At 34.7% G+C, this 19570-nt stretch overlaps 1 protein-coding gene across 5 annotated transcripts in view; it reads right to left on the bottom strand.

The window, feature by feature from the left end:
- Positions 1 to 19570, bottom strand: part of LOC131048089 (histone-lysine N-methyltransferase TRX1) — a 78205-nt gene that overhangs the window by 13061 nt on the left and 45574 nt on the right. For 4 of the 5 annotated variants that reach the window (XR_009106357.2, XR_009106356.2, XM_057981948.2 and 1 more), the window contains exons 17-19: positions 10583 to 10651; positions 10212 to 10407; positions 9680 to 9940 (exon numbers count right to left, since the gene is read on the bottom strand). Coding sequence is in view for 3 of the 5 variants with exons in the window: in XM_057981948.2 (XP_057837931.2) it covers positions 9680 to 9940; positions 10212 to 10407; positions 10583 to 10651 (526 nt within the window). In the remaining 2 variants the exon portion in view is untranslated. Of the gene's footprint in view, positions 1 to 9679; positions 10056 to 10211; positions 10408 to 10582; positions 10652 to 19570 lie in introns of those variants that run through there. The other variant, XM_057981949.2, reaches the window with a different exon arrangement.

Here is a 19570-nt window from a genome sequence, read left to right as displayed (position 1 = left end):
TTCAGGTCTGATCCAGGCCTGGATACAAGTGTGGACCCAGTTCGTCCTAGGGATGCCCAAGGTCCCTTCTGAGACCTGCAGGTTCATCCAAGACGAACCTGGGCATACCTGCTACGAATTTGGTGAGGATCAACACCCAGGCAGTGAATTTGATCACTTAAGTTGTTTCGATTTCTAAATTTAACCAAAAAGCCAAAATCGCCACCCCAAATCCTAAAACATGATATTCAATGCATCTCAAAGACAAACAAAATCATCTCTCATATAGTGAATGCAAAACAAAAATATTATTCATCCTTGCCGAACTTCCATTCTTGCTTGCCCTTGCATGAATAGAGTTGAAGATTGATCGGATAATATTCCAAACTGGTTGGTTTGCTATTCCTATGCACTTGCAAGAGTTCATTTGTTGCCAAGGAAATTGTAGAGGATGATTTCTACAAAAATGTAGGTTCTTTTCAAGTTTTTGGTATTTATTTACAAATTACCTCCCTTGTTTTATTTTGAAGTTTTTGTTAGTTTTCATTCTTCTATGAATCTATAACACACGCTTAATTTTTTTTAAATGGATTAAGTTGTATATATATTTTTTTGTTTTCACTTGTTTCAATTCTTCAGATGTGTTGTTTATTGAGATTGTTGGCATATGTATTACAATGGCATCCGGTTCTAACTCTATGGGCCAACCCTGCTTCAAAAGGGACCCAAACTCTCCCTTTGCAAAATATGTTGAAATGGTACAATAGCTTCCAGGTGGTGGGTGTTATGCTTGGATTTGTAGTGGGTGTGATGTTAGATATTCAAGCTAATACAGTCCAATAAAAGGAGATTTGTGCCACATCCCTAGGCTAGGCATCAAAGCTTGCCTAGGAAAAAATAGTGTACCCATTTCAGAACCACAAGGCATGTCATATATTAATGAGCAAGAAAAAGCAGATCAAGCAACAAATCCGTCGAATCATAAATCACATCATCATTTGTTAAAAATGTATCTCGAGAAATGAAGCCCCCTTACACCACCTTCTAATCTTCAACCTATAGAGAGCCACTCAACTTTGTACACGCCTAAAGAGCAACCCATGGATTTTACACATAAGAGATCAAAGGGACCATTGGAAATGGCATTTTTAAATGAGTCTCAAGATATTGCCGATCAACACAACGAGATGTCTCTATGCAAATGGATTGGCAGTCAATGTTCGTTTACCATATTGGCAACAAATGGTGAAAGCAATTAATGAGGCTCCAAACGGGTACAAGGGCTTGGGTTTTGAGAAGGTGCATACCACCTTATTGGAAAAAGAGGTGAAGTTCCTAGAGAAATCATTGAAGCCAATAAGGTATTCATGGGCTGAAAGCATAGGTGTCCATTGTTTTTTATGCATGGAATGATGCAAGAACTCGGCCATTGATCAATGTGGCTACAAGGAAATGAGATATCAAGCCACAGAATATTAACTTAGATGCTTCCACTACCCTCCTTGTTATACTTGATGTTGAAGATGAGCCAATTAGTGAGTGTGAGAATTCTAATGCTACTGCCAATGCCAACGATAGTGGCATTATTTGTGGTTATTCTAATTTAGCAATACCTACATCATCTAATATGGATGGTGATAATGATGTTTTTGGAGACCCACATGATGATGCTTGATCAATGATGACTAATTGTTTACACTTGACATTATTATTTATTAATTTTAATATATATTATAACCTTCAAGTTCGACTAATTGACATTGCAATATTTTTTATTTTTATGGTGGTTTTGTTTATTATACAATATATGATGTTATGTGTGGTGTATTTTGAACTTAATTATTGCTGTAAATATGTATACAGTTCTAATTTTTATATATTTTTAATGGATGAACCCAGCCCCCAAAAACTTTTTGACCAAACCCAAACCCAAACCAGTACTGGCAACTTAGACTTAAACAAATCATGGTCATACAATATACTCTTAATTTCCATCTCCTCATCAAAGTTGTCAACCATGATTCCCCAAGTTTCTAGTATATGGAAACACGGAGGCATCTTTCCAATATGGCAAAAATTTCCAACATTTGGGAGCTATGAGGTAATGGGTCAGGGGAGGGAATAAATTATAATACAAATATACAAATATGAACATTATATCCATGACACTGAACATTGCAATGAACATTGAAATTGAGAATTAAGCTATAAGGTATTATCATAACAATAACTATAACGTAAATTCTAAGTCCTACATGGCAAAATGAAAATCAGAAAATATAACAATCATATTACATGCGTTGACAAAATGCAAAGCTCGCTAGTTAGAGTCTTCATCAGACACGTGCCCCAATGGTTCCTCATCATTGCTTGATATTGAACCTTTGGCTCCTGAAATGGGATGTCAACCAATCTAGGTTGCATATCCTAATCCTCATCAACATGCAAGTTTAAAATCTATTATTCTATTTCTTTTTTAATTGTGTTGATCATCAGGTGTAGACCATCTTATGTAGATTAATAAATGTTATGCTAACTTCATTGTGTTCTTATAATTGTCAACTAGTTTCCATTATGTGGTGGTTATAAAAATATTGATGAATGGAATTAATGTTGAACAATAATCATCGATGACGACACAAGAAGGAATTGTAGGAGTAAATGTGCCAATTGAAACAAAAACTAGTTGACCCACAATAACAAGAAGACAAACTAAATGAGGAACTTAGGTATTTGTGGGAACTCTTGGTACTTAAGCACATTAGACAAGAATCAGTAAGGAAGAAAGTACCCACAAGTCCATCTTGAGTAACTCAATCATACCAAAGAGGTTCATCAACATTGGATAGTCTACCTAGACTCCTAGAAAGGCAACAGATAATCTTGCAAATTCTCATGCCAAAAGAGATTGTAAATCACACAAACAAGTCCTATAGTATTATGAAGAATAGCATTGCCGAGAGATAGAGCAACAAAATGTAGACCAATGCCAAAATCCAAGAGATTAATGCCACCAACCCGAACAAAGGAAGGAGAAGACAACGTGGTTGACAGATAGACAACAAGCACGATGATTATCTCTAAGAGAAAGATTCATCAATATCTCAAATTCGAGTCCCCAAACAAACAAAGTGTGATGAGCTCAACCAACTTTAAAGAATAGCTAATTACTTATAAGATAAGTGTGGATTGAAATTCTTAGGTGAGTTCCCCTTCCTAAGTAAGTACTAACTGTTTTCCCCAAGTTGAGCTAGAAGTTGTAGAGAACCCTTCCTGAGTAAGTACTAACCTTGCTCCCCAAGTTGAGAAGTCCCCCGACTTAATAAAGTCCCCTTAGATTGAGGTAATGTCTTTATTCTAAGTTAGAATCTAACAACTTCCACAAACAAGAGAGGAAAGCATACAAGAGCAATATTCGAGGTATCAAAGACATGCTACTATAAGGCATAAAACTAGGGATGTCAAAGAAATTAATTGCACTGAAATAAAGAGACCTTAAAGGCAACCAAAGTAGTGTACAAATTGCCCAAACTATAGGAAGAATTCAAGATTCAAACGTGTTTCAATAATGTTGAATGAGCAAAGGAACATCCCAATTTGAACTTCTTCAGAAGGATCCCACCATTCCAGTTGCATCAAGAAAGACAACTAGAAATGGTTACTCCACCTAATCCAAGTTTTGAGAAGCAAAAGCTACCACAATTCAATAGTGATGCTTTTGAAGATCTAATGCACCATTGCAAAATATGAATGCATGCTAATGGACAAACTTTTGAATCCATTTCTTTCAATCATTTCCAACCGCACTCAAAAGAGTGGCAATTGATTGGTTTATAGATCCAACACAAACATGTGTTCTCAAGAGAAAAAATTCCAAAGCTTTTAAAAGCATTAAAATCTTCAAGAACACAAGCATAGACACAAAGAGCTTTTACATAAAATAGAAAAAGAAAACCTACTAAGGAATTGATGAAATAAAAATTCATCGAGAGACTAAGCCCTTGTTGCAGAGGAAGACGAATGTGTTGCCACCTTCATCTTACAATGATGCATGTAAACATAGTTTAAATACTCGACTCATAGTTACTAGCAAGTGAAAAGGGCCCAACAGGACACTTTCCAAAACAATTGCCACTGTGTTTTAGGCAAGTATTCATCCAATAATTTGCAAGTTCCAATGAGTCTCTGTAAAAAGCTCCCCTGCCTTATGAAAAAAATAGGCAATGGGCAAAAAATAACAAAACCCTCTACTTTTCTCAGTTTTTTCATTTAAGATATTGTGCTTTCAACTCTTTTAAATCATTGCTCTGATTTATTGATGGTTGGTTAAGAACTCAAGAGCATGCACTACCCTTTGACCCCACTAGGGGCTGCCGACTCCAAAGCCACACTTTGGTTAAAAAAATAAAAGTTGTTTTAGGCTGTAGCAAATGAAAACGCAACATTTTTCTCTCTATTCAATAAAAAAATCAACACTTCTGAGTTTCATTTTTTTTTATATTAGAGATAGAGGACCAAAAGTACAAAGCTCGAAAACAATATGTGATGCAAGCACCAACCCAACTTGGACACTAAGTCACGGACAGAGTCAACAGACATACTGATTAAACAAAACAACCCCAACATATATAAAAAAGAATCAGCACATAGAAATGTTGTGGCTGTATTCTGACCTTAAAAATTTTAGTCCATTGTAGCATCCGATATGCAGTTGTTCTCTTTTGTGGTGCAACATTTTGGTTGCTTGTTCCTTATAGAGGCTACACCTAATGTGCTAACTTCCTTTTTTCTAAGAGTCATCAATGGTTGCATCTGTTGTATAAACTAGATATGCAGTCTATGGATTCATGGTAGTTTCAAAGGCTCCATAGATGTTAAGTTTGCTATTTTCTCTTGGCAGTGCGTAAACTTAAAATTCAGAAATAGCAAGAGTCTTGTTGGCGGCTTGGATGCTGGAAAATATGGAAAACAAAGATCTAGAAATTAAAAAACTCAGAAATAGCAAGTCTTGTTGGCTGCTTGGATGCTGGAAATTATGGAAAACGAAGATCTAGGAATTAAAGACATGCAATCAATCTTTGGAATAATTTAAATGTTTTAAAATGAATATTTCAAATGCTTGATTGTCATTCTGGAACTGTAACTTCTATTGATACATTGTTATTTTTCTGCATTCTATATATTTGTTGTTTTAAATAGCTAAATCTATGCTCGAAAATATGAGAAATTAATCCATAGCAGCACATAGTGGCGAAATGCCATGAAGATTCATGAGACAAGGTAGATCACAAAGAGAAAAAGTTAATAAAGAATTTCCAAGAACACCCATGTGGGTCTCAAGAACAAAGACAACAATATTCTCCAAGAAATGAGGTCAATCACCAAGATTAGATTCTTCATAATAGTGACCACTGTCACACAGATGGGAATCCTAAAGAGGTGATGAAGTAGTTATAAGAACATCCATGAGGGAATTCTCATCAAACAGAAAAATAATGTCCTCCAAGGGATGAGGATAATCATGAATATAAGATTCAACAAAGAGGTAATAGCATAGATGCAAGAGTCGCAGAGTACTCAGCAAGTTTTTAAAAACTTGCGAGTTTTTTTTTGCTCCAAGAGTTTTTCAGCTAAAAACTTGCAGAGAACACTTGCCGAATTTTTCACAAAAACTCGATGAGTCTGGCAAAAACTCGGCTGCACTAAAAAAAGAGGCCCAAATGCATCAAAAAATTACCTAATTTTTTTTTCTTCAAGTTAGTCTCATTCTCTTCATCAGAATATATATATATATATATATATATAACATAAAATTTAAGTATAAGTCAAAATTCCTTTAAGTTATATTTCATGTATATATTGATAGAATGTTTGAGTGGTTTCAGATCTCTATCTCACTCACTTTATTTGCCCTAAATTCTAGACCTCTCTATCTCCCTATCACTCTTCCTCTATCACCTCTCTCTACCGCTCTTTATCTTGCTCTCTCCTCTCTCCCCCAAGATCTAGACCTATCTCTCTACCTCTCTCACCCACAGACCTCTATGAGGTGTACTACCGTCAACCTCATTTTGGCAATGTGGAGGAGCCACAGCGGACTCCTAGGACTAGACCCTCTAGCTCTACGTCTCCACTAGTTTTCACTAGAATTGGAAAGAGGAAGATGTAAAATGTTTTGATGTAGTATTTACTTTTAGTTTTACAAAAACAATTTGCTATTTTCATTTTGTTTCAGACTATCAACCATCAACGTTCCACATGAGGATGCTATTTTGTACCCAAATTGCATTTAAATCAATCAATAAAACTAGATTTATCTTGTTTCTTTTGTTCCCTCATTTATTGACTCATTGGACGCATCTCCTTCATTGAATTCTGAAAAAATAATGCATTTCTAATCAAATTTAAGCAATTTTTTAAGTTGTCGGGTTTTTGCCGAGTCACATTTTCCGGCCTTGCCGAGTTTTTGTCATGTCTGAGTTTTTCAACTATGGGTAATACTGTCACACAAATAGGAATCTCAAATAAGTAGCTCTCATAAATGGAAGATCCTATAAAGAAGTAGTGTCGATATATTACAAGCAAACAAGTTTGATGAAGTCATGTGCAAGTCCTTGTGCTCAATGTCATTATCAAAATCATCAGCATAATGAGGTTTGAACAATATGTCATAAATGGAAACATCACATGATGACAAGATGTCACCAAATAACTGCTTAAGGGCCAATCAAGCAGCACAAGACACTTAGTGTCCCCAATGTGATGTTAAATCTCCATAGAAAATGATAAGACAAAGGTGACCATAACATATATCACGATTATTAAGCCACTTGGTGTGCTTATTACAATTAGTTGGTGGTGGAACATGTCATAAAACATAGATATAGACACCTTAGTATTGTTCACACAAAAAGAAAGGCACATAAAATGGCCTTACAAATATACACCCCCCAAAATGTGTGGCACTTTGTAGACTTATAATGATGAGATATTACAAGCTGTGTCTTTTTACAATATTTGTTGAAAATAGAAAACAAAAAAATCATTGTTTTCATCACATTATAATGGTAAATCTGGAGCAAAAAATTACCCACTTTCCAAAAATGGCATCAAAAAAGAATCCTAGGCACAAAATTATTACCACATGACATTTGGAGTCACAAATAGTGAAATGGAGAAAAAATAGTAGTGCAGAAAAGTTCTTTGAGGGGAGTGTAACTTCCTTTTACACGCATCCTGCCCACTAGTCTTCAATTATAGGCATAAAGAAAACATAACCCAATAATTTGATTGAGCCAATTGCTTTTTACAACAAACTCATCTTGAAGGAGGGTACACGGCCTAAAAGGTTGGTCAAGTCATTGAGCAATAGGCTGATTTTTCTTGGGTGGTGCAGCAATTTAGACCAAGCGACCTGGTTGGCACCCTAAAGGGACTCGACAACACCCTAAAACAAACAATCGGCCATCAACACACCCTAAAAGGACTGTTTAGGGACAAGCCAACAATTGAAGTGCCCTAGAAGGGTCTGTTGACCATAGCCACAACATTAGATCACAAACGTAGCCACGGTCAGATCAACTAAGGTCGAGACTCTTAAAGGGATAGATGACCACTAAAGCATCCTAAAAAAGCAAACAAAGGTTATGCTTGCAAGTTTGCAACCACCAAAATCAATCACAATTGCAATCCTAGGAACAATCAAGTTGGCCTATGCCAACCCTAAATGGCAAGAAGCCCCAAGTTTAGAGGGTTTGGCCTAGATTTTTTTGAGCTGAGACCACCAAAATCAATCACAATTGCAATCCTAGGAACAATCAGGTTGGCCTATGCCAACCCTAAATGGCAAGAAGCCCCAAGTTTAGAGGGTTTGGCCTAGATTTTTTTGAGTTGGCTCAGCCTTAAACAATTAACATTTTTTTCAAAAAAGGGTCTAACTAGAAAAAACTTGTAAATAATTATTAGGGAGCATGAAAAACTACTAAAACTGAATTTTTGTCATCTTCTATCTCAAATGGAAGTGTTTTTTTGTCTATTTTTGTGAAAAACTTAAAACTGAAATTTTAATCGAAAATTCCCAAATTTAAATTTTTTTAAAAAGCTAAACAGTTTTCAACATATCTAAAATCAATTTCTACTTGTATACAGAAATTTTTGCCTAAATTGAAAAATAAGAGAAAAGGGGCGAAAAACAAGGGTTAGTGGAAAAACTAAAAAGAGAGAAGGAAAATTAATAAGGTGTCTGAACTGCTGATTTCCTCACTATATAAAATCTAAATTTCCATAGCACAATGATTCTTACATAGAGCCTACATTGATTTCATGCTAGAAAAGAAATGAAATCGTATCAGAAAAGGCACGTAGGTTCTCATGCCATTTGAGTAAAACAGAATAATCACTCACCTGCTTAAGAAAGGACCCAAAGATTATTTCTTAAGCAAAGAAATTACTATAAACAAAAAATCAAATGCTATAAATATGTATTTCAAAAGGCTAAAAATAGTATATTGACATTACAATACTCCTCAGATAAGATCTTAAATAAACTCCTCTAATAGATATTAACTCATTAACTATCTCCTTAAAGTCTTCCCCTCATGGTATTCATATTTTAAAGGGATAAAACCCTAATTTATAGAATTCTAAGAGAACCATAAAAGTGATTGTATTGGCCATCTTACATCATTCTTGATTATGATCGGCTAGATTACGCAGTTAAGTCTTATTGGTTGACTTGCACGACAGCTTACTTTTTCTAATTTCTTCATCAGTCAAAGTAGGAAAATACCTAACATTTCTAGCTTAAGTTAAATCATCTACCTAAATAAATTTAAGTAAAATGGTGGGTATACAGCCACACCGACATGATGCCATAAGAGAAGTTGGGGTTAGTGTTGATGTTATTTTCTTATTTCAAAAAGAACACAATAAATCTTGCAATAACAAGCATGACATAAGAATCTAACCAATATACCCAATGTTTAGGGCAAACCTGAAAATTCAAAGGCCTAAGGTAAGTGGCAAATTTACTGACAACAAAGGCTTTTGGTAAGAATTTTCTAGTAGAAAAAATTGGTTTTAGTAACATAATCGTGGCTGAAAAATATAATAACCCAAAAGTGCAATTAATTTGTCTTCTACAATGAGGCAAAAATTTGGAAGGTGGACTTACATAAGGCATTTGCAAAGTACAGAACACCACAATAGGATTAGCTACTTCCAACATATACTCCAACCCCCCCTACAAGGATGAAATTTGGCCACATACAAATAGCATTATTTCATAGATGTTATTCATAGTAAGTTGGTTGATGTTACATGAGTTCCAAACATTAGGGTGTGGATGTCAAATTACATGGTTAGACTGAGGGTCTACGATCTACAATTGGGTAAGCTGTCTAATTGAATTCACGAGTTCGTCTCCTTGAAGTAAAAGACAAGAAATTAAAAGAATAATAATGCTAACTTAAAAGTAAAACAAATAGAAATGCCTCAAAATAGTTAATACAAAATTTATGCTGTCTAATTCATAATGAATTAAATTCCACAGAGACACATTTCAGACCTTGTCACCTTCCCGTACCAAACTAGTTTTCAAGTTTAAAAAATGAACTAAAATACTGCCAAGCAATTAGTCAATAATTTCCTAAAAATAATACCAAATTCCTAAAGCTCTATAAAAGATTTTAGATAAGCTTACCAAATGCTAGTCTTTTCCTGAAGGTAGCACGCATGTGATCATATTTATCTGATATAAAATTTCGGGAGCCATCCACATGCTGCCTACTTGAATTCTGGTGTGCAGATTCTAGACCATGTCTAGCATTAACCTCCATGTCTTCCCATGGACCATTTCTACAGCAACCACTTACCAAATATGGCCTATTTTCCACAAACAACCGTTTGATGGAAGCTGCTTCAGGTTCCTTTCGACCCCGCCTTTCAGAGAAATTATATGGTTCTGTTTTCCATAGAGTACAAGTTTTTAAAAGAAAAAAGCATATACAGAAAATCTAACAAAAGCAAATTTAACAAAAAACATAACTGTAATGGGCTCCACAGTGCACACACTGCATCTGCCTCAACAATCATTTGGAAGATAGTTTAGATATTTAAATTTATATGCTTTAGATTGGAAATGTGAAACTCTTGTCTATAAAGAATTAAAGATCTTCAAAGAAGAAAACACCAGATAAAAAGGAAATCAATAATTTAGGTAATCAAGCACTTACCACAACGAGCACAACCGGAAGGATTGGAAGGAGGAACATATGCTGAGCAATCTCGCATAGCTAAGGATCCTTCTTGATCTGTTGGACTCCGCTCATCTGTTGGTTGCCTATGCTTCTTGCAAAATGAAAGCAAGCGCAGTTGTTCACATTCCTCATGAGCGTTCCCTGTATGTCTAACCCTTTTATCTTCCAGAACCTACAGATAAAGGTAGAAAGATATAAAACCCACTCTTGATTAGATATACCAAACTCAAATAAGAGAATTACCTGACTCAGACAAAAGGACCAACTGGTGTGATAATAAGAAATTCATGAATTTGAAACATTTTAATGATCTCAAAGAAACTCCTAGTCTCAAAACTGCTACAAACCTCAACACAAAGTCCTGCTGCACGGGCACAAAGTGGATGATAAGCTACACGGCAATTGTGTTCAGAGCACTGCATGTATATTAAGAGTGATAGCTCAATGCACTCAGATTTCAAAAAAATCAAATCAAAATGCAATCTCACTGTCAATCACAATGGAAAAACATACAGCCTCAAGACCACAAGAAGGCACTTATACATTCAAAATTGTCACCGTTGTAAAAAGCGTCAATTTTAACAAACCTGATAAACTGAATTGGCTGCTTCAAGAACATGTCTCCAAAACAACAAAATTTGTATAAAAATCATTGTGCTTCTGAATTCAAGAAATTGGATTTTTCTTTTGTTTCTGATTTTTTTCATACAAGTATCTTAACAAAATATGCAGTAGAACCCAAGAAATTATTGCAAATTAGTACAATGCAAAAGCACTTTTCTCAAATCAAGGAATTGTAAATTCTATATAAAGAATTTACAAGAGACGATGTTTCTAAAAGAAACAATCGTAAACTGAAGCTGAAAATACAAAACTAACTAAAGACGACTAAGATGACCATTAAAGAAACATTACAATATTCTAATACCCTCCCTTAATGGTCATCATTCTAACTACCCAAGGAAAAACAAAGAAGGTTGCCCCCTTCTGTTCAAAACGTTCTGCGACATCAGCCTGCCACTGACCTTGTCATTGAGATGAGCCTGCCACTGACCCTCCCAGAATCTGGAGAACTTCTAGATAACACAAATCGTCCACAAACTTTATCAGATGAGCATGACACCCCAAAACAGACTGCAAGAAGCCATGATTTTTGAGGGAAAAATTGCCAAACCCAAAAAACTTAAGTTAACAAAGCATCGTTTTTTTTTTCAAAAAAACAGTAAAAACCCTAAGATAGGACAACCTATACCCATGATTTTTGAAGATAAAAATAATTTTTAAGGAGAAAATTATAAACCTTATAGAATAATTTTTAAGGTAAAAAATTATAAACCAAACAAAATAATTTTTTAGGATAAAAATTATTAAAACCATACCAGAATTTTCTAAGGGAAAAAATTATTAAAACCCATCCAAAAATTTTTGAAGGAGAAAAAATTATTAAAAACCCAACAATGATTTTTTAAGGAAAAAAATTAGAAAACCCATGAAATTTTTTTGTGAAAACAATTACTAAAACCCACAATTATTTTTGATGGGAAAAAATTTTTTTAAAAAACTTCCAACTCAGACTATAGAAGCCTTGCTTGCAATTTTCACAGAGCCATCAACAAAGGAGAACAACTCCCGATGGCATAAAACACAAGCCAAAAAAACAAATCCCGTTGAATAGAAAAATACGGGAACACGGGCTAAAGAGAACAGACACAAACACACCCAAACAAACCCTCATCACGTCACACAAAAACACTCTTCAGACAACAACTAGTCCAACGGAAATAACTAGAAGTTCGCGGAAAAAACAGAAGTCGTGGAGGGCACAAAGGCAACATGAAAAAACCATCGCAGAAGGTAGAAAAACATCGCAGAAGGTAGAAAAGCATCGCCGAAGAAACAAATGCCATAAGAAGAGTCCGCGCGGGCGCGAAACATGTTTGTGGAAAAAAGAGCAGCGCCTAGCAAGCCATCACAAAAAACAGTGCCCAGATAGAGCCGACACGGGGAGAGAAAAGGCTGGTTGCAAATAAAAAATGGCCACGAATTTGCAGAACCTGGCCCGCAAAGCTTCTACAAACCCTCAAAAAATAGACATTGTTGAAATGTGGCGACTGATCAGCAAAGTACTATACACTCAACACGTATCCTTATGAAAATCGACATTGTAATAAAACCCTAAAAAAGGCCGACTTTGTTTGTTGCCCTAAAAACGCATGTTATAAGCGGCTGGGATGCTTAAGGCATTGTAAGGTTGATGTACTGTTTTTTTGCTGGATAATAAGAAAGATTGGACGGCTGTGTATGGTGGACGTAACCCATTTTGGGTGAACCACGTTAAATCTCTGTGTTATCTGTGTCCTGTTTTATTTCTTTATCTTTTGTATTTAAATCTGCATATAATTGTTAGTTCATATTTGCTTCGGATCTGCTTGAAACCCTAACGGACATGATTCAAGATCGCGAAAAACAAACCCTCAAAATTGCCTAAAAAAGGCCACAAAAAATTTGCCCAAACAAAATTCCAAATTGAACTTTGCCCAGAAGACGAGTCAAAATCCTTCATGGGTTTGAACACAAAAACCTGCCTTAGCAAATCCGTACCAAAACAGAGTGTTGATTTTTATACTTTCAGATTAATGTAAAACTCAGAAATCAGAATTTAGTTTCTAATTAGATGTTTGTTGTAAAATTCAGCGATTTCTAGATTTAGGCATAACATAGAAATGAACAAATAAGAACAAAACACAATTACGCTGGGAAAACCTCCTAGGAGGAAAAACCCAGCCAGAAAAGATCCTCAGATCTGATTATGGATTAGATTCAATATTCTGATTACAATACTTATCTCAAGTACTTGTAGAGGTCTGAGATGTTCACTCTTAGGGCTGATGAAATCTTCAACAAGTCTGCACTTTCATAAGCATTAGATCTGCCCCTTCAGCACACCAACCAGCAATCAGGTTCATACACTGGATCTGCACTTTTAGTGCATCTTAGGTCTGCACTTATGCTTGAAGCTGATCAGTAACCCTAGCGCCTTAATTCTAGAGCAGTTCACACTCCTTTATGACAGTATGTACTTGATATTGGCACCTTCAATGGCAAGTATGATTCGCATAAGTTCCTTCTTCAGCCTTCGCATTAAGCAGATGTATATTTCACATGAAAGGATATATTGATTGTGTAGAATGAGGTGAAGATGCCCTTTATTTATATGTGGTGCAAGGACTAATTAAGTCGGCCTTTACTTAATTGATGGCTTTTAATTATTAACATCTCCTTTTACCGAAATGCCTTATTAGAATAGGGTCAGCCCTATTTATGGGAGCACGCTATCTTGAGTGTGGCGTGAAGATTTAGAAGGTGCCGTGAGAGAGGGCCCAGCCCTACACGTTGAAGGCGGGGCCAGACCTTTGGGCGGATTCCAATGTTGCCCAAGGCAATTGGAATCCGCCATTCCTACCTAATTTCAATCAACATAGAGAACCAGAAAAGCCTTCCCAAAAACCTGAGCCCTCCGGTGAGGGAGACAAGCTCAGGCTGGCTCTGATACCATGTTAAAACATTCGATGATAAAAAAAAATAGAGTGAGAGCTCTATATAAAGAATTTACAAGAGATAATGTTTCTAAAAGAAACAATCATAAACTGAAGCTGAAAATAGAAACTAACTAAAGACGACTAAGATGACCATTAAAGAAACATTACAATATTCTAATAAATTTTAGAGTGACTCAATTACCAAAAGTCGTATTTTTCTCTTCAGGTATCAATTATTCATTTTTGAAATCTAATGATACATCTATCTTGCAAACTTATGCTATACACTCTGGTTATAACTACTTTTGTAGAAACAATTGGATAATGAAACTCATTCGCATCAAAGTAGAACTTAAAAGACACCAAAAACAAGGACCCCCACACCCTTTTACAACAACCCTAAACCTAAAACAAAGACACTGACACCTAAAAACAAAAAACCCTCTCATTTTGCCATTTTGCATTTTGTGAGAAAAAGATAAAGAAAGAGAATGGCAATAAGAAGCAAAAAAGAAAGCATCAAAACTACATCATTTGAGGTAAGTTAAATATCCATTGTTCATTTGCAGAAAGAGAATGCCAATAAGAAGCAAAAAAGAAAGCATCAAAACTACATCATTTGAGGCAAGTTAAATATCCATTGTTAATTTGCAGAAATCATTTTGATATTGCTTTTTGTTTCTTTCTTTCACAGTTTCAAGCACTTAGGGGGTTTCAATAGTTTTTGGCTGTGCATCGATAAGGTTAGCGAAAATGAAGAGGTTGAGATTCAACAAGGAATGAGAATCCATGGAGATACTTGGGATCCTTCTAGGTAAAGTAGTGTTGCAGGTACTGTGGGTTCAAATAACCTATTTGAATGCCCATTTGATCTCCCAAAATCTTATGCAAAGGGTCCCTTCAATCCTTAAAAATGTCTTTTGAAATTTGAAACAGCCATAGACAAGACAAGCAAAAAATCTCAAGGGGAAATAGAGTTTGGTTATGTCATTTCCAGCTACAAAAGGGGTTAAAATTATCTGTTGTGCATAGGTGGACAAAGGATAAAAAGATGTGAAAAAATAACACTAGCTAAGAAGACCAAGGTGTCTAAGTTATTCATAGAGGTTAAGCAAGCATAAATTGCACAATCTAATATATCATTGCCGACCTGGATTGTGGACATCAAGACTCAAATCGGAGAGGGTTCTACAAAGGGAAAGACAAAGACTATTGTAGGAATATTCTATATGCAATCCCAACAAGTGGTAGATTCTTCAATTGCCATAATCTTTCTTTGCCCATGCCATTCCATTTGATGTGGCACATTCTCCCTACTTCAAACAAATATGTTGTCTCTCCGCAACAAATAGCAGGGAGTGCTTTAAGGCTCCCCGATAAGAGACTTCAAATCGAGAGGATAATTAGTTATTATTCAGCTGCTGCCTTGGTTAGATTGGTGGTAGAAGCGAGAGATATATAGATGTTCATTCAACCACCACATCTCACTTACTCCCTTTAATACTATTTTAAGGAAATATATATTTTGTATTTGCACTTTGATGATTAAAACTCAAATGATTACACATTGAAATGGTATTTATTTATATGACAACTCACACAATCTCAATTCAGTTCTAATTTTTCATAATATAGTTATACAATGAATATGGTGAATGCCTTATGATATAAATGTTTGAAATTTCTTGTATAGTTTAATTTTTCTTTCTTTTAATTGTTGTGCCCTTTTGCCCTCTAAAAATTGGGTTCTTGTCCCAGCCATCCTTGAAATGTATCCCCCCATCCCCTACCATCTTTATCACAGAAACTTGGTGGAACATAGGAAATAACCTATATTCTGGTCATCTAAGTCATGACATTTGCTGAATTTCGGCCATGAAGTTTGAAATTTGGTGAACCTCGAAGGATTACCAAAAATTCATTGAAATTCGTCTGATATTTCGCACAATGTTATTTAAAATATATTTTAAAAAACAAAGAATTTTTAAGGTTGTTTTCTGCATTTTATCTTGCTTGGGTTGTTCTCTCTACAGTTTGCAAGGCTACATGAATTCTTATTCGACGCAAAGTTCTAGCCCCAGGAGTGGATGTGTTCACTCACATCATGCACTCTACCACAAGGGAGTCATCAAATTTGACGGGCTGATCCTTTGGCTCTTATTCAATTCAGTTCTTTTGCGGCACCGGTGGGTTTGAGCAGATTCAAGATTAATGACTCCTCCTAGGCATCTGATACCGATAACACTTGACTCCTCAATTTAATATTTTTAATAAGTTTTTTATATCATTTATATTATTATGTTTTTATATATTTTGAATATTTTTTATTTATACTACGTTTTCATACATTTTTATATTATTTTTTATGTAAGATATTATTTTTATTTTTATATATATATTAGTTATTTTATATTTTAATAATATAAATATACATACAAATAAAATTACATTTATAATGTAGAAAATGTATAATATTTGCATATTTTTTATATTATTTCTTTATATTATCTTTCTATATATTTTTAATATCATCTTTTTATAATATATTATTTTTATCTCTCTATATATTATTTATTTTATTAACTAAAATATAACAATGTTAAAACCTAAGTCACCAGGTTCGCCGAATTTCAAGGTTGGAGTTTGAAATTCGGCGAACATTTAAGAAATATATAAAGTTCGTTAAAATTCGTTGCCAAATTCGTATGGAACACTTTGAATTAGGTTTTTTTGACAACAGAATTCCTCCTCCTCGTGGCTAGGGCACAATATATTTCTGCAAGGCGTGACGACAGAACGGTGGGTGAAGAGTGTTTTGCGCGAGGAGCTTCGCCACCATGGGATCACAAGCGTTAAGCATGCCGTCGAATAGAAACCTGCAAATTTGAGCTAAGTCGACCACGACGGCCACGAACCTTGCGATTTTCTCCATACATCATTGCGCTCTTTTGGTGTCTCCTTATCCCTAGCGGACAACACTTTTGTTGCTGTCTTCTCGAAGTCGTGATGATCCTCTACGGGCCGTCGCGATTTTATCTACAGTTTTTAAGTTTTCTTATATATAGTTATTTTAAAGCTTTTCTATAGTTTAAATTTTTTTAAAACCTATATTTTATATTTTAATAATTTACATTCATTAAAAAATTAATATTATTTTATTTATATTAACATTTAATATATTTAAATTTAATATTATTTTACTTATTGTTTTAATATCAATATCTAATAATTAAATATTTAAATTACATAAGGCGAATTTAATTCGAATTTTATACATTTCCAATTTTTCCCTTGTCGAACTTCGAATTCGAATTTCAAAGCTGTCGAACTTCGAATTCGAATTCGAACCTAGTGACTTAGGTTAAAACTACTTGGATAATTTTGTGAATGTGGAACTTATATTTTAAAAAATCAAATTTATGCAAGGCAAATTTAATGACAATTTTTTTCCCGAATTTTCCCCCCTGGCCGAAATTCATCCAAATTTTATCGTTGTCAAACACAAACTCAAACTTGAACCTTGTGACATATATCCTCCCTTAACAGCTCTATTATTGGACTAAGAACCAACCTAAATGATATTCATCATACAGAATAAAAATCAGTTGAATCTTATCTGCTAGAGATATTAGAAAAACACAAACTTTCAAACAAATGATTAGAAACAAGATTTCCCCATCAAGTACATTCACCTCCATTGTCCTCTCTATTGAAGACTTTCTCTTGGAAAGCTTGGAGACTAATGTCCCCTTTTCAAATTAGGATTTAATAATAAACAATAATAGTAAAATTATAAATATAGAAGAATAAAATTAAACATAAGCATAACTAAAATTTAGTTAAGTTTAATGAATGGTCAAAAGGCATAAGATGAGAAGTTGTGACTCCCTCAAACATGAGATATAAAAGAGAGAAGAGAACTATATTTGAAAGGGGGGATACTTTAAGAATCACAAGTGAAGATCTGATTTAAGTAAGAAATGCAGATCTGATTATGAAAGGTTGTGTCCCTTTCAAAGGGCAGAAGTAATGAAGACTTGCACTCTTTCAAAGGGTGCTAATGGTGAAAGGGTGTGTCTCTTGCCAAGGGCATCCATAATGAAGAGGTGTGACCTCTCCCTCACATTGAGAGATATAAAGGAAAGGAATCAAAAGCATCCAGTGACATGACCATCGATCAGATCCGATCAGAATTGTTATTAAGTTACAGGAGTCGGCAGCCTCCTAGTAGGGGGCACTACATGGAGTTTGATACAATTAGTGCTAAGTGCTTACTCAATTTATCAGAATTTAACATTAAATGAAAACAAAGTAAATGTAGGGATAAAAGTGCTCAAATAAATTCATATATGTTCAAAGTATATGGAGCCAAATGGCAAGTGAATAAAAGCACAAGTTGGGTGACAAACATTTACAAAACTGATATTTGAAAAAAAAAGATTGGACAGACACACCAGAAGCCTAAAAGATATGTGGTTTGTATATCTACATGGACAAATAAACAGTCACATCAGTTTTGATAAATATTAAATAACCCACTTAAACAAGAAGGAGCAATTCTAGTTTAAGTGACAAAGGTTGGTATCATTGCAAAGGCTGTAGGAATCCTTCTCACATATTGTTTGAAGATTCAAACCTCCATGTCCTCCAGAATTAGTGATATCATATGCAATGATTCTCTATGACTTTATTGGCAGAATGAAAAAATGAAGATAGGAGACACTAATGATACTTATAACACCAAAAAAAGACAAGCTTATCCCATAAACTATAGATGATTTGACCAGCTATCTCCTTTCCAACGCATCCTTCACCATTTCATTGTATTGTTGTTCCATCCAGTAGCAGGTCTTGAGATGCAACTTGACAATCAGTTCATTTTGGCATAAAGCTAGTCTACAGGTCAGCTATGAGATAAGAAAAGTTGTGGCCTTTAAATTTTCCAAATATAAAGTGGTCAACAATACCATCCTCACATATCAAGGGCAAGTAGTAAATAACAGTTACACAGCTGTTACCACCTTAAAAAGACAATATTACCCGGTTTGCAGAAAACCCTGCCAAACCCAGAACAGTCCAGGCAGGGTTCTGAGCCCAGTGCAGACAAGGTCCAGCCCTGGGCCTAACAAAACCTAACCTTAAAAAGTACATTTTAAAAAATTCAGAGATTAGTACTAAATAATGAAAAAAGGCATGAGCAATGAAGGTCCCCATGGCTTTGAAAAATAATAAATTGTTTAGGTTTGCAATGGATGGAAAAGCAGCTTTTATTCCTGAGATATTTTCTGATTAAAAACCAAGTAATTTAGTTCCATTTATACTTTTGGTATCCCAAAGCAATCCAAAGAGATGAGCAATGCTACTATGAATGTAAACCATTTCGATTTTTCTTTAACAATCATAATTACATTAAATTAAACTGAATATGTCAGATAGATGTCATAGAATAAGGACTTTGTGTGCCAAAATTGTTGATCAAATGAGACCAATAGTAAAAAATCAGCCAGAATTGATTGAATACAAATGTAGGGGTAATTCACAAATCTCCATCTACAAAAAGTAAGAAAAACATTCTCCAAAATAAAGCATAAAATTCCTATTACTATTACATGGTATGAAACCTTGTTATATTTGTAAAATAAATTGAGGGCTCATTCCACTAATCTCTAATTTCCTATTCTACTTCTAATTTCTCTTTTTCTTTGACCTCACATTTGATTTGGATTAGGAAATCCATACCAGTTCCCAACCATGATATTCGCAAACATATTTCCTATTTTTAGTAGGTTCTGCAAG

The sequence above is a fragment of the Cryptomeria japonica genome, chromosome 10, assembly GCF_030272615.1.
Source record: "Cryptomeria japonica chromosome 10, Sugi_1.0, whole genome shotgun sequence".
In the NCBI taxonomy this organism is placed as follows: Eukaryota; Viridiplantae; Streptophyta; class Pinopsida; order Cupressales; family Cupressaceae; genus Cryptomeria; species Cryptomeria japonica.
This window is presented reverse-complemented; position numbering and strand designations above follow the sequence as displayed.